Source organism: Protopterus annectens, chromosome 13.part0 (assembly GCF_019279795.1).
Source record: "Protopterus annectens isolate FY-2018-M chromosome 13.part0, PAN1.0, whole genome shotgun sequence".
Taxonomy (NCBI): domain Eukaryota; kingdom Metazoa; phylum Chordata; order Ceratodontiformes; family Protopteridae; genus Protopterus; species Protopterus annectens.
This window is the reverse complement of record NC_056747.1, coordinates 1,284,864,463-1,284,881,066: the sequence shown is the minus strand read 5'-3', so window position 1 is coordinate 1,284,881,066 and position 16,604 is coordinate 1,284,864,463. Positions and strand designations below refer to the sequence as shown.

At 39.2% G+C, this 16,604-nt stretch overlaps 1 protein-coding gene across 1 annotated transcript in view; it reads right to left on the bottom strand.

Annotated features, from left to right (window-relative positions):
• PNPO (pyridoxamine 5'-phosphate oxidase) overlaps positions 1–16,604 on the bottom strand; it is a 321,841-nt gene that overhangs the window by 199,772 nt on the left and 105,465 nt on the right. The window contains exon 3 of the mRNA XM_044054973.1: positions 7,681–7,734. Within this exon, the coding sequence (XP_043910908.1) occupies positions 7,681–7,734 (54 nt within the window). The remainder of the gene's footprint in view (positions 1–7,680; positions 7,735–16,604) is intronic.

The window sequence follows — 16,604 nt, the reverse complement described above, 5'->3', positions numbered from 1 at the left end:
ACTGGTACAACACTTTCTAAGGCTCGTATATTTATCTGTTATGACAGTACATGCAGACTAATTATTAACCTACCTCATGACGCAGACTTTGCAACCTAGCATCATGGGCTTGCTGGTTCGTAGCCCGCTCATCTGCAGCTGTTGGGGAAATACAGTGATATTTAGCCATACCTATCCATAGTATACACAAGCTAGGCAATCCTTAACTACTTAGTAGAATGAGTACTTACTCAGTACTGGGGCATTAGCCATCTGCCGAGACTCCTGGATCCACTGTTCCAGCACAACCCCCCCCCTCTGCCGCTTCAGGTTAGCATGGTGGTGCCTGTCCTGCTCACCAGTCCAGGGGATACCTGTGGCACTGGTGAAGTCACGGGCGAGATTGTCCCAGGCCTCCATTTTATACTGCAAGCCTTGGTACTGGCTCTGCAGTAGTCTCTCCTCATGATGTTTTACCAGGAGCCATACCATGATTTTTGACTCCTGGATGCCCTAGCGCTGCACTCTAAAATGAGTGCCTTCACCCACACCAGCCATTCTGCCTGCAGTAGGAAGCTACAACCAGTTATGGAATGTATTCCCGCCTGTGGGGTTTAAATACAGCCAATTACCCGCACTTTTCCGTGACGGGCCAGGTTTGAAAAGGCTAAGCTATGGGCACACCTGCTTACCCAAGGTTGGCAGTGCTTAAAGGGGTATACCGCTAGGCAGACTGGAGTGGCTCCCCTACACATTGCTTACTCTTACTAAGTTGAGCCGTGCTGCGGTTATCATTGCTTAATAGTAAATTAACACTATATTTGCCTTTTGGCAGTGATTTATTATTCATTACATGTTGTATATGTGTCTGGTATTCATGATTCTACACTTCTACACTTTATTACAATAACACCTCACATCTATGCTTACTGCAGTACTCCAGTTCACATATTTATGTTATGTAGCAGATTATACCACTTAAGTAGATGGAAATACTGGAGGTCTTCAGTTGAAACACAGTTTTATTTGCTCACTCCACTTACAAAACGCTGACAGGACACAAATAACAAACTGGAACAAAAATAAATATCCACCACAAGAAAAGGCATAAACGCTGTTCTTTCCATACGTTTTCGTCCTATTACAGACTTCATCAGATAATTTACTACCTTCTAGCTTTGCTTTTTATATCCTTCTATTTAATTAATTGATTCAATTTAGTATATCAATTAGTAAAATTTAAAACAGAAGTAGGAGAAAACAGAAGTGAAAAAAGTTCAACCCCATTTTAAAACAGACATTTTTCCCTCTGTTAATTCTTAATGTGTTTAAATTAGCCACATTGGTATTCACTTTGAAACCTTTGTTTAAAGAGTATTTTATAAATCTTTTTAGTATTAATATAGTTAAAACATATATTTAAAACATATAAAGCTTGTAAAACCTTCAAGGACACATTAAATAGACCAAAAAATCCACCATAATGAATGCCATCTAGTGGCAGTTTGTTAAAATTACATGTATAAATAAAACTTGCATATAAGAAAAAATGTTAAAACCACCTTTTTGTGTATAAATCTTCTATCCAAGCCAAATGGACTATATAAATGTATAAATAAGTAGTTAAAAAATGAATGGATACATATATAAATATATAAATAAATAAATAAATAAATAAATACATTAATAGATTTCCATCTACTTTTTGGATTATTTGTGACTTTGCGCACCTTCATTCATTCTGGTTTTTGAGATTATACCACTTCACACTGTACATAGATTCAGTTCACATGTTTGGTTAAATTTTCCTGTGTTGGGGATTAGTTTGCCGATACCTCATTCATATGTATTGCTGTGATGGCTTAGTGGTTAACTATTGTGACTATAGTGTACAGGGTCCTGAGTTCAAGCCTTGCAGAGGCAGTTTATTTTGTTGCAGGGCAGAACATGGGCCATTGGGTACAGAGTGATTAAGGCATTTTAAAGCAGTTGTTCGCTGATGTGTGCGGGTTTGCGTGACGGTAAACACTGCTAACCTCTGATTACAGTTTTTTACACTCAGTTAGCTTCTACTTTGCTTAATCTGTGTAGGCAATGCTTACCCCTGCGCAAACGCACTTAAACACACTTACTAGTGCTTATATATTATTACTACTGCTTATTTGTGCTTAAACTTGCTTACTAGTGTCTTATTCATTATGACACTGACACTTCACATGTGCATTTAATGCAGTACTCCAGTTCGCATTTAAATATTATTTAGTAGGTTATACAACAAAAAGATGTAAAAATATGTTCATATACAGATTTCACAAGGAAAATGGTATGTGCTGCAGTGGGACTCGAACCAGGAATGCCTGTTCATTAGGCAGATGCTCTAACCACTACACTATTGCTGTGCTGCTTCATCTGCATATATATCCCTTGTTATCCTCTTCAGCCTTTTAAGCTGCTTTAACCATAGCTAAGCGATGGGCAGACCCACGCACCTACAGTTAGCTATACTCTGGGTGCTTCATCTGCATATATATCCCTTGTTATCCTCTTCAGCCTTTTAAGCTGCTTTAACCATAGCTAAGCGATGGGCAGACCCATGCACCTATGGTTAGCTATACACTCTGGGTTTTAAAAAAAATAAAGGGGTTTCTTCTTTATATTTTTATGTCCTGTTGCTGTTGTACATATGGGGGATTGTTGGTGGGGATATACAGACACCTATGAGTGGTCTTGCTCATTTATTTACACTTTCTGATGTTCTACTTTGCAGGGGCATGTTTATTCTGAGAGCTCTGCTCTCAGACACACCCCCTGCACTCGTCCACGCTCCGTGTAGGATTAGGAGGTCAGGCAGCGCACCTTCATTAATATGCATGGCGCACTGCCATCCTCCTCCTAAACAGCCGCTTCCGTGCAGGATTAGATTAGTCCTGCATGGAAGATTAGTAAATCTGGGGGAAGTCTCTGTTGCGTCGTTTTTTTCTTTTTCTTTTTTTATATGTTAAAAAAAATGTTCTGAGCACTTTATATCAACAGAAAAAAGTCTGGGAGACTGGACCTTTTTCCGTTGGTATACTGTGGGATTTACAACGGGCACGCTGGCCAATCAGCATGCACGTTTTGTAATATTAATGGGGGGGGGGGGGGAGTCATTGTATAACATGATTTTTACAATTGATTTTTTACATGCAAACGTGTATATGTATATATTTATATATATTTTATGACTGCCAAATGGACTAAGGTTAATATATTTCCAGCCATGTAATATATCGTCTTGGATAAAATCACAGACTTAATAATCTGGTTAAATAAGAGGTACCACATCATTATAAATTTTATTTAAAGTATATAAGGGTTATATTATTATGACAGCTATTAAGTAGGGCAGGACCAGCTTGAATGTCACACTGATGGGGAAGGGATGTGAATTTAACATGTGTACCAATAACACTTTGTTTTACAGCACAATAAACCACTCCCATGCCTGATAAAAAGTATATATATATTTAGGAAGCTTGTGAGGAAATTATTATTCTATTTTCGTTTTACTTGGATCGCTTGTCTGTGCACTTAATAAAGGATTTTCAACTGGAAACAGACTGCCTGCCTTGCTTGGATTACATTCAAATACTTAGTAATGCTGTAGAATTATATATTTTTTATGTATTTTGTTTATGTTTTTACTTAAGACGAGTTTAAGTTCACTAATTCTACTACTATTGTCTGATCTGATTAATATACAGTGATTAACTAGAGATATATGGACTGAAAATCTTCCACACAGAGACGTTTCTTGCACTGTTTTGTTTTCTTCAAATAAATCCAGACAACCTTAAAGGTCATCAACTCAGCAATGTAAACAGTTGCTTCTATGACTTTTTCTCTTGTAATTTCATAAGGCTGTTTTTCGCCCATTTCTAAAATAAAGGATTTATTTACCAGGACGGCCACTCCGCCTGCCATCTTGATCACGCATTTTTGTGCTAAACATAACAAGATGTACCCAAGTTTGCTGTTACAGATGAAGACTTTTAGAAATGTTTATAATCTGCTCCACACTGTACAGGGATACAGATCTTTTGCTACAGCCCAAATGACCAAAAGTCGATAAGTGGTTCAGAACCTGGAGGAACAGGGGTAGGCAGGACTAAATTATTTACATCAGTTCACGCATTTTGGGGGGGCTGGGTTTCTGTCAAAAGCTGGGGCACACACAAAATGGAGGCCACAGCTAGATTTCCTAGCTGGACTCAGACCACTGCAAGCTTGCTGGGGGAGGGATCCTGAGAAGGCCAGTGTCATGGGTGGTGACATCTGTTACATCTCCCTCACTCCACCCAGTTACGATTCTGTTCCCTTACATTTTGCAATAAATAACCCACCCTACCTCCATCCCCGCTGCCTCCTCAGTTTTCACTTCTCTAAAAGGAGGGAATGGCAGTTTAGAAGAAAAATGGCTACAAGCTTGGTCTCTTCTTGGAAATTGAGGACTCACCTGCCGAGTTTCAGTAGGGTTCAGACATAGCCCTGTTGGAATAATACAGGTGGTGGTGGGTGTCTGGCAGCGTTACAGGTAGAGCATAAGGCTGATCTCTCACTGGAAACTGTGGGCCCACCTGCAGGAAACAACTGGAGTCCTCTTGGCAATAACGGGTGTGATGAACAGGATAAAAGGAGACTGGGGGAAAGTCTGCAACAGAGGTGTACTGAGACAAAACAATGCTTATGAAACTACAAGCTTGTAAGGATTTTATTTCATTTGTTTTGTTGTTTGGATGAGCCCCACTAGACATCTGGCCTAATTTCAGGGGAGCCCTGAGGTGGTATTCACACTGACTAGGGCAAAAATGGCCAGCGTAAACAATTTCTCTCTCTACATATCAAACATTTTACTGGACACCTTCTACTGTCATAACTTTCTCTGCAACACTCTTATCAATGAATCCAAATACTTTTGTACTAATTTCTGAAAATGCTATTTCATCTCTTTATTAATGCCCATAATATTGATTTATAGGCTCAATCAATACTGTAAGTAAACAGCCAATGGGATTCTCAAAATATAAAGAAACACAAAATGAGCATGGCTCATTCTTCCTAAGTCTCTATTTGATATTTTTGGTACAACGATCCTCCCTTAATGAAGACAATATGAACACCACCTTAGGTCTCCCTTGAAAATAGACCAGAGATCTAGTAAACTAATTCAGTCATAAAACACAAATAAAAATAAAATCAGATCCTCCCATATTAGTAGAGTCATAAACACTTGTAAATGTCTACATCCAAAGTGGGAACTGACTATATCAGTTTCTTCTACTTATCAGACTATATAATCAAAACAGGTGGACAGGTTGGTTGTCCCAGTAAAGTGCTACTTTTCTAGATGCAGGAAGCTTAGTGTCACCTTACAACTGGTCAGGCTTTATATTCTTATGCTGAATTGCAGGAGTTAACATTTTATGTCAGCAAGAAGCTGTTGTTATGATGAGCTATGTCAATGGGTTATAGCTGTTTAGGTGAACTAGGAAGACATCACAGATGTGACAGGGAATGTAGATGGACAGGAAGGCTATATGGTTATGGTACTCCTAACATATCCATTAACAGGACTATGGTTATGGTACTCCTAACATATCCATTAACAGGACTATGGTTATGGTACTCCTAACATATCCATTAACAGGACTATGGTTATGGTACTCCTAACATATCCATTAACAGGACTATGGTTATGGCTACTCCTAACATATCCATTAACAGGACTATGGTTATGGTACTCCTAACATATCCATTAACAGGACTATGGTTATGGTACTCCTAACATATCCATTAACAGGACTATGGTTATGGTACTCCTAACATATCCATTAACAGGACTATGGTTATGGTACTCCTAACATATCCATTAACAGGACTATGGTTATGGTACTCCTAACATATCCATTAACAGGACTATGGTTATGGTACTCCTAACATATCCATTAACAGGACTATGGTTATGGTACTCCTAACATATCCATTAACAGGACTATGGTTATGGCTACTCCTAACATATCCATTAACAGGACTATGGTTATGGTACTCCTAACATATCCATTAACAGGACTATGGTTATGGTACTCCTAACATATCCATTAACAGGACTATGGTTATGGTACTCCTAACATATCCATCAACAGGACTATGGTTATGGCACTCCTAACATATCCATCAACAGGACTATGGTTATGGTACTCCTAACATATCCATTAACAGGACTATGGTTATGGTACTCCTAACATATCCATCAACAGGACTATGGTTATGGTACTCCTAACATATCCATTAACAGGACTATGGTTATGGTACTCCTAACATATCCATTAACATGACTATGGTTATGGTACTCCTAACATATCCATTAACAGAACTATGGTTATGGTACTCCTAACATATCCATTAACAGGACTATGGTTATGGCTACTCCTAACATATCCATTAACAGGACTATGGTTATGGTACTCCTAACATATCCATTAACAGGACTATGGTTATGGTACTCCTAACATATCCATTAACAGGAATATGGTTATGGTACTCCTAACATATCCATTAACAGGACTATGGTTATGGTACTCCTAACATATCCATTAACAGGACTATGGTTATGGTACTCCTAACATATCCATTAACAGGACTATGGTTATGGTACTCCTAACATATCCATTAACAGGACTATGGTTATGGTACTCCTAACATATCCATTAACAGGACTATGGTTATGGCTACTCCTAACATATCCATTAACAGGACTATGGTTATGGTACTCCTAACATATCCATTAACAGGACTATGGTTATGGTACTCCTAACATATCCATTAACAGGACTATGGTTATGGTACTCCTAACATATCCATCAACAGGACTATGGTTATGGTACTCCTAACATATCCATTAACAGGACTATGGTTATGGTACTCCTAACATATCCATTAACAGGACTATGGTTATGGTACTCCTAACATATCCATCAACAGGACTATGGTTATGGTACTCCTAACATATCCATTAACAGGACTATGGTTACGGCTACTCCTAACATATCCATTAACAGGACTATGGTTATGGTACTCCTAACATATCCATTAACAGGACTATGGTTATGGTACTCCTAACATATCCATCAACAGGACTATGGTTATGGTACTCCTAACATATCCATTAACAGGACTATGGTTATGGTACTCCTAACATATCCATTAACAGGACTATGGTTATGGTACTCCTAACATATCCATTAACAGGACTATGGTTATGGTACTCCTAACATATCCATCAACAGGACTATGGTTATGGCTACTCCTAACATATCCATTAACAGGACTATGGTTATGGTACTCCTAACATATCCATTAACAGGACTATGGTTATGGTACTCCTAACATATCCATCAACAGGACTATGGTTATGGTACTCCTAACATATCCATTAACAGGACTATACATTATAAGTTGCTTCTTGGCATCTGTGATTAGAATGAGACATCCTTACTTCGGATGCTTAAATCCCTCTTCCAGCAAAAAAAAAACAAATGCTTTGCAAAGCTTTCTTCAAGCATCGCTGCTTTTAAGCTGTGTTGCCCTTTGTTTTTGTATGCGTGTGTGTATTAGGAGGGGGTGGCTATCTAATAATACATAAACTACAAAGAGATAACATACCTGTCGTTTGAAAGGCTCCCAATAGAACACAAGTGACGCAAAGGGATTGCTCTCCTATTGGAAAAAAAATAGCGAGATATGAGTTCCAAATCATACTTCAAATATGCTACGATACTAAGAAATAACATTCTCTTCTTAAATATCCTACAGTCATCTATGAATTGTTCACTGGACAAAACAAAGTTTATCCAGAATTAAATACAGATACAACACATTTCCACATCAGAAATGTGCAGCACAGATAGCAAAGGAAGGCCTCCTTAATACAGAAACCTTCAGCATAAAAAGTGTTATTTGTACACGGCTACCTAAGCTTCATATTTTACTGTGACTTGGCAACAGTTATCTAGCATATATTTCATCATGATTACTCATAACATACACCAATTCATATAGTTAAATAAATATGTATACGTCTTATTTTACATTAAAAAAATAAATTTTTTATGCCACTCTTACATTCACCTGAATAACACTGTCTACAAACATCTGAAAAAACATTGCTCGACATGTTTTCTAAGATGGCTCATACGAGTGTGAATTGTATACCATTAAATCTTCACTGACGCAGAATCAAATTACTCATTGTACTGCATGTGTTTTCTTTCGGCTTTTGTTTTGAATCTATTCATCAAAATTAGTAGAGCTGCAATTTGATGTGTAGATTATTTATTTTGCTTCATAAATGCCAAGACCCACGGGATACCTGTTAAGTAAGTGTAAGTAGCACATTAATAACAGTAAGACCCCAAAGTGCATCTCACCATTGAGATCACCTTTCATGATAAAGTCTACCCGGTAACAAAAACATTTCAGCACTGACATCTGTAAAGGGCAATGTTTTTTTAGATCCACTCCAACGTCTCAAGGCATTTGCTTCTTGTTCTGATTCCTACAGACAGAGACATACTAGGATTTGGGATGCATGTCCATAAGGATAACAGTAACAACCATAAATAAGCCATTGCTAAGAGAAAGTATTCTAAGAACTGAACCAGGTACCCAAACAAGGATATCTGCAAGTAGATGCGCAGAAAAAGGGCAAGATGGGATAAATTTATTGGAAGAAATTAGCAAAGAAGCCAAAATCCTGGGAATAAAACAACTTATATGGGAAAAGTTATACAATGGGATGAGGATAAGGAAGGGTTTGAACTGCAGGTTAGGCATTGCATTCCCTCTTAGGGATTGATAGATTACAAACCAACAGAAAAGGCAGAAGAGTGCTAAATAAAAGACCACCTTAAGAGTCCTTAACAGAGACTAAACCATAAGACGTTATTAAAATTGGAAAATTAGTAGAGCATATAAAACGTTGCATTATAGCCAGAAAAATTAGTCAGAAAAGACTAGGAAAAGAAAACAGAAAGACAAATTACAAAGGACAATGGGAAGAAATTTATAGCGCTCCCAAGTCTGCTATAAAGTCCAGAAGGATTAATAAGTGTTTGCATGTTTTTTTATGAAATAAATTAGCAATGATTTTTCCTCAGGAAGACAACAAATGAGGGAGACGGGAAGAGAAAAAATTGTGAATTTTTTTTTTTTTGGAAATGTAAGAATTTGGTAGAGTTTAAAAATTCTCTACAAAGTTAGTCTAACAGACATGCTGGGGGACAAACAATAGTAGCTAGGGAAATTATTCTTTTGAGGCAGGATAGAGAATACGAATTGCTTACACTCAGTAAAGCCTTACTAAATGTAATGCCATTGGAAGTCAAAAAGCAATTACTAGAAAATGGAAATCAAAATCTAAATCAACTGCAATAAAATATTGAATATTGTAAAGGTGATGAAAGCAAGTGGAGGTGGGATCTTTAGAAACAAGAAAAAGTAAATTTCACAGAAATTGATGTAATTTGTGGTAACAATGCATGGAAAATAATGTTTAGAAGGAGTGAGGTTTAATGGAAGGCAGGAAATGAAAAAATAATGTAATACTGGAATGAATAAAATGTTAAAAAGAAATCATACATGCATACCATATAATTATAATAATAGAAACTATTAGTTTTTTTATTAATACAGGTGAACATTTTGGAACTTAAAACATGAGGATTTAATAAAGATGGTTAAAAGGTATGAAACATGCTTCCTTATTCTCCTTAAATAATGCTAAACTTGCCAAACACATTACAAACATTAGTGCAGAATTAAAGGGGGTGTGATGTCCCCACTCCTGGCCAGTAATCAAGGAGCCTGAGTCCTTACCCCAGACACTGTAGACAGACATTCACCTGGAATACAAATGGATACACTCAATATTTCCAAATGCAGACTACTCTGCATCAAGCACAGTTTCCGTTAAGAGCACACAGGGAACACGGTCAGCCAAGGGTCTGGATTTCTTTATATCTGTCTCCCTCCAGGGCCCCAATGAGGCTCCCCACTAGCACAGCTATAGGGTTAAGTCCTCAGCTGAGTGCCCAAGCCAAGTCCTCCAGCACCCTCTCTGTGAAACCAGTGCTTCATGTCCCTGTTCCAAGTAGCTGACTCACACACCTTGTGAGATTTGATTTTCACACACACATACACACACACCAGGGAAAGGCTGCCACAGATTTACCTGCTGTGCCCACTTCTGCCTAGACTGTAAGGTAGTTATCCCTGCCACCAAATACTACAAAAATCCAGCTACCCACAGCTCTTGCAAGGGTACCCAATTATACTGAGTGAAATTAATACAAATCATAATCTTAACAAAACATCCCGGCTTAAAGAGTGGCAACTGTTTCAACTATAGATATAAGTACTCTCAAAAGTTAAAATATTTTCTAAAAGACCACCCACAATAAAAAGTTTAAATGTATTTATTAGTAAATAATACAAGAATTTGAAATACTAAAGATCTATTTACAATAAACACCAAGAGTTTCAATCACAGGAATATTAAAATTAACACATGTGGACAGGTTCACACAGTTACAGAAAAAAAACAATACTTAACTTATCTCACTATACTTTCCTGACTGATGTAAAGAATTATTACTCCCTGGTTACTTACTACAGTAAGGCAAGCTGAAGTGTGTGAGAGATCTTTCTATGTCAGGTTCCAAGGAACAGACTGCCCCGAGACTTCTGTCTCACCTAATATTAAAACATTATATTTCTGTACAGAATGACATCACATACATTTGGTCATCTGACTTCTGGTTCCCATGCAACCCCCCCACACAGTTCTAGAACCTGCCAGGAATTAGCACCTACATGTCAATAACACACACAGAATAACTTTGCTCAGATCTAGTACAGCTTCTGGAAGTCATAAAACAATTACAACGTTCTACTCCTGTAGATCTTCCTTGTAGAAGCGTTCTGGGAAGATAACAATATCTGATGTACTGAGAATGAAAGTTGTATAGCTATCAATGAAATTGGAGAAACCGTGTAGTTATGAGGCCTGAAATATTGGGGTGCTTCATCTCTGAGACCAAAGGAAGGGGAACTACACTTGGTGAGGTCAAAAGAGAGCAATTAGGATAACTGAGCTATTCAACCAAAGAACTGAGGAATCAGAGGTAACGGGGAATAGGCATACAGGAGACCAGGGAGCCAAACGTGGATTAAAGAATCTCTTGGTGACTCCCCCTGATGGGGGATTAGTGTAAAGAATCAGTTGCACTTGTTGTTGTGAGGAGATGCAAAGAGATTGTAGCAAGATTGGCCTCAATGACAGAATATCTTCTCTGCCAGTGACTGATTGAGATACCACTCATGAGGCATCAAAATGGACCTGTTGAGTTTGTCCACTACTACTCTGGATTTCCCTGGTATGTGCATTGCCATACAAAAGCGTTTTGAGGGGACTGCCCACTGCCACACTCTCAATGCTTTTTGACAAAGGAGGTAAGATCAGGTTCCCCAGTTTGTTGATGTACCAGACCATAGACATGCTGCTGGTTTGCATCACAACAGTCTCTTGAGGGAGAACATCTTGAAAGGCCTGCAACATTAATAGGACTGATGTCATCTCTAGAACACTGATATATGAACTGGTGTCTTGGGGAGGGGGGGATCATGTACCTTAGACAATCTTTCTCAAGAAATGCCTTCCCCACCCCAACTGAGAGGTGTCCATGGAAACTGTGGTTACTGGAGGAGGCAGGCAAAGATAATCCTTTCATATTCAAGTAAGTTTGACTGGAAAACACAGGGGTTGATGCAGAATAGACCACTGAACAGCTAGAGTCTATTGGAGAACCAGCATATAGAAGTGGACCAAAGGAACTAAAATTATGGTCACCGTCATCAAACCTAAGGTCCAAAGGATGAGTCTGACTGGAGAAGGGTGGATAAGAATCTGCTGTACCTAAAACCTGATTATGCCTACATGGTTCACAGGAAGAGATGCTATCTGACCTATTGTGTTCAAATGGGCACCTATGAACTCCAGGCTCCGTACAGGTTGTAGAAGAGATTTGAAAATGTTGACTGAAATGCCTAGATTTTGGCAAAGTTGGAGCAAATAGTCCTTGGACTGCTCTAGGACATGCCTGGTCGGGGCGGTGAGGAGCTAATCGTTTAGATATGGAAACACTTAGAATCACCGTAGTCTCAGGTGAGCTGCAACCACTTCCATACACTTAGTAAACACACTGGGGGCTGCGGTGAGACCAAAGTGTAGGGCTCTGAACTGACAGTGAACAGCTCTCACCCAAAAGCACAGAAATATCTGGGATCATCCATTTATCTTGATGTAATAGTACATGTCCTGAAGATCGATTGTGCACATCCAACTGTCCTTGTGTAAAAAGGGAAAAAATGGACTGAACTGTGACAACTCAGACGTTTGACCTCTTTACAAATTGGTTCAGGCTGCTTAGGTCCAAAATTGTCCTCAGGTCCCCTGACTTCTTTGGCACTAAAAAGAACATTGAGTAAGTTCTGAATCCTCTTTGGTCTAGTGGGACCTCCTGGATGACTCTTGTCTAGCAGCTTTTTTCATCTCCTGAACGGCAGTCTCTCTCTGACTGGGTGGGAGGTCAGGAAGCTTTCTTCTTTTCTTTGAGGAATCTGTGAAAATAGCATAAATAAGCTCTGGATACTATTTTTTGCCCTGAAAATCTTTTCTCATTGAAACTCAGGTGTCTGCGTGAAAAGACACCCCCCACCTAAAGTGGGCAGTCAGGCAACTTTTCTGGAGTGCTGAAAGGGTCTATCTGAAACATAATCCCAGAAACCCTGGTTTTGTGGGCTTTCTTTGCTGCAAGGATGGTGTCTTCCATTTGGAGGAGTGATCTCTGCATGAATCTTGGAAAGGACCCAGGGATTTATGGAACCACATTTATTTCCTCCACTTTGATTCCAGGAAAAGGATCATTGAGTGGTAGAAAAGCATATCCTTATGGCAGAGAGTCTTTCCATCCTATCCACTCCAGGAAAGATTTTCTTTTACAGAAGGGCCAAACAAAGACATTCCATCAAAGGAAGATGACTTGAAAGGCTCCACAAAGTTGATAATCGCATCCAGGCATGTCTTCTAACAACTGTGTCTGAAACAGCAGTCAATGAGGTACCCTCTGCAGCAAGGGTATTAACCTCATGGACACAATGGAAAATGAAGAGGGCTTCTTGTAGCCCTCTAAACACACACAGACTCCAAGACGGACTTGGAGAGTTCCTTAGTCAAATACCCCTGTAATCTTATGAAGTGAACTAAATTATTCAGGGACCACAAGGCAAAGGTCGCTGAAGCAAATATGCACTTTCCAAACCTGTCCAATGCCCTCAACTCTCTATTCATGGGATAGAAAATGGAACTCTTCTCTGTTAATTACTTTTTTCGTGGTCGCCACCACAACCACAGCATCAACAGGGACTCCTTTGCTTCAACGAGGTCTGTCCTTCGGGAGTGTCAAAATTTTGTTCAGGCATCTGGGAATTGGTTCAACAGACCATGGTTATTTCTATGCCTGGTGGGAGATTAAATCGACAAGCTCATCCACCGGGGGAGTCACCCAAGACACAGATGGGCTAGAACCAAAAGCTTCCAGAAAAACTGACTCCTACACGGAAAGGGTATCTGAAGACCATCCACCTTTTTATTTAAGAATTTCCAAGATGTCTCCAAATAAAATGTCATCCAGGGGGAACCTTTCCCCTTCGTCGAAGGCAGTATCCTTGGAGACAACTTCTATAGGTGAATCTACGTGTCTCCTTTTGCACATTTTCTTTTGAGAAACCTCTTCAGTGGGACAATCTGTAAAGCTATCCAAAGAGAGGAAAAGTTCCTCGATGGGGACTGTCTGGATGTTAGAAGGTACCGGCTGTCCCTGTGGAGTAAGCCTGATAGGCTCGGAGCTCAGACTCGAAGGGGGAAGGGACGTCGGACCCAATGATGAAAGAGTAGTCGAATCCCTTCATTGAGAAAAATCCCTCTCCACTACCCCAAAGTCTGACAGACCAGGAGAAGCTGTGGCTAGCCGCACTGGATCCTAACATACCAGAGCTGCCAGGCCCTAACTCTGCCCAGATCTGTACCTGCAGGAAGGAGTTTGATCCAAGTTGTCTAATTCTCCAAGGGTGAAGAAAGCTCCAATAAAATCAAAGTGGATCCCACTACCCAGGATCTGACACTGACACTTCAGCTCAGAGACTCATCCAAATCTAATGGAACTGGAGTGAAACCTAGTCAGGGAGGCCACCAGAGTTGAAGTAGTAGATGTCTTTGGATCAGACACCAACACTCACGGGGCATCCAGATCCAAGGGCTCCAAAACTGGTGGATGGATCAGAGAAGAAGATATTACCAACATGGGAAGTGGATAGCAAGCTTGTGGATCCGATGGGAGATGGAGGATAAGCTCCATCTGAGTCTGAACTCTGAGGAATTTCCTTATCATCCTTTCCACATTGACTTCTGACAGATGTCTGGAAGACCTAATGAACAAGGTGGTCACCTGTGATCTAGACTCTCTCTTCAGCGTACCCTAAAGAAAGGGAGAATGCATCTGAGGAGACACTGGCTGACTGAACTTGGGATAGCAGGTTTGAGGAGATTTTGATGGAGTGACAATCGGATCCGAGTGCAAAGGTTCAGAGAGTTTTTTCTTAGGATTTCATGAAATAAGATCTAACATTTTTTGAGGTGGCTCTGATGACAATGGAACTAAAGTAGCAGACTTCGTACAATGGATAGGTTTTCTCTTACGAGATATTTGGGCTCCAAAGAGGATTTATCCGATTTTCCAGCAGTTTGAGCCCCTGAAGAAGATGAGAAAGAGGTAGCCAAACCTTTAAGAACCAACTTATTGTGCCTGTCAAACAGACCTCTTGAATTAAATGTGACAAAAATGGAGCAGCTAGTGTTGATGTGCGCTGCTCCGAGAGAGCAGATGCACTTCCTGTGGGAATCAGAACTGGGAGTCTTATGCCCACAGGATGTACACTTTTTAAAACCTGTTGGTTTATCTTTTTCTTTTACTGCCATATTGAACAAAACCAGACCTTTAGAACAAAGGGGAGAGGAAGATCAAGCAGGCTACCTGCTAACGGGTAGAAAACGTTAAAGATAGAACGGGATAAGTACCAGCTATGGAATGTTAGAGGCTACAAAGCGGTATATAAGAGTTACAGAGGTATAAAGTTACAAAGGTAACCATCAAAGTAGAACTCATGGGCTAGAAAAATATATGAGAGGGAGGTAGTACAGAAGAAATAGAAAAAAGGTAGCCACTTACAAAAAAAAAGGTTGGAAACAAACTGAAAAACCCTATTCAATTTGATGCTCTGAGAGGGATCCGTATCTGTGCCAGATGGCGGTAAATGAGAGCTGAGGTATTGCTGGTTCACTAGAGCATTATTGGTGCAAGGAGGAGCTTGAGAGTTGGATATGAAGTTTAGTGTATGCGTCAGAGTTTGATCTGAAGTTGGATCTGGTACCCACATGTTGAGGAAGAATGAAAAGGACAACATCAGATCTATAAATTATGTTCTAAAAGTCTTCCTTTCCTATAAGTTACATCCTATAAGTTACAGAACATATCTGGGGTAAGACAAAGAAATCCATTATGAATTCACCAAAAGATGCTAATCTCTGTACTGAATACTGAGCAAATAAAACACAACCACTGGTATCTCAAGTAGGCTCAAAGTCCGAGCCAGAACAGTAATATACCAAAAAATCAACAGAAAGAATGTTTCAAAAAAACTTCCAGGTACTTCACAGATTTAATATATAAACTTAACTAGCTCAACAGCTTTCACACAACATGCTTCATCAAGTTTAAAACTTGCAGTAAAAAACAGAAGCATTTAAATAACATAATTCAGTTACATCATCCTAATTAACAATCATCTCTTAATGCAAACAAATCAGTAATAGTGAAATAAAAACATCATAGCTTAAAACAACAAAAACATTCATTATTTCAGTGGTTGTGTTTTTAAAAGTGGCTTTAAATTACACATTTCATTCAACCCTGGTAGCCGATAAGACGTTAAAATATTCATGCATTTTACTTCTGGAACTTCAGTTCTGCGTACCAAATCCCCCCGTCTGTCACAGCTCTTAACCACTTGTAAAACTGCAAATTTAAAGTGATGCATTTCATGTCTCTATTATATGCTTCGCCAAAACATCTGTCTTCATTAATCGCTTTCTATCCAACATGTGTCCAATAAGGTTATGCAACCTGTAACACAATGTTGTGTGTATTGCTACCTGTATGAAATGTGACTCATTCTACGTAAGACAAATAGAAAACTTAAAGAAAGGATTGCTGGACACATGTCGCATAGAAAGAGATTAGTGAAGATAAGTGCTTTCATAAAGCATTAATAAAGAATGATGAAACACATCACTTTAAATTGGCAGTTTTACATACAGCTGTAGGGACACAGCACAACAGTGGCACATCATTACTTTTCACTTTTCTTCACACATGACAAAGTGTTTTATGAAGGTTTCCACCTCATTCACAATG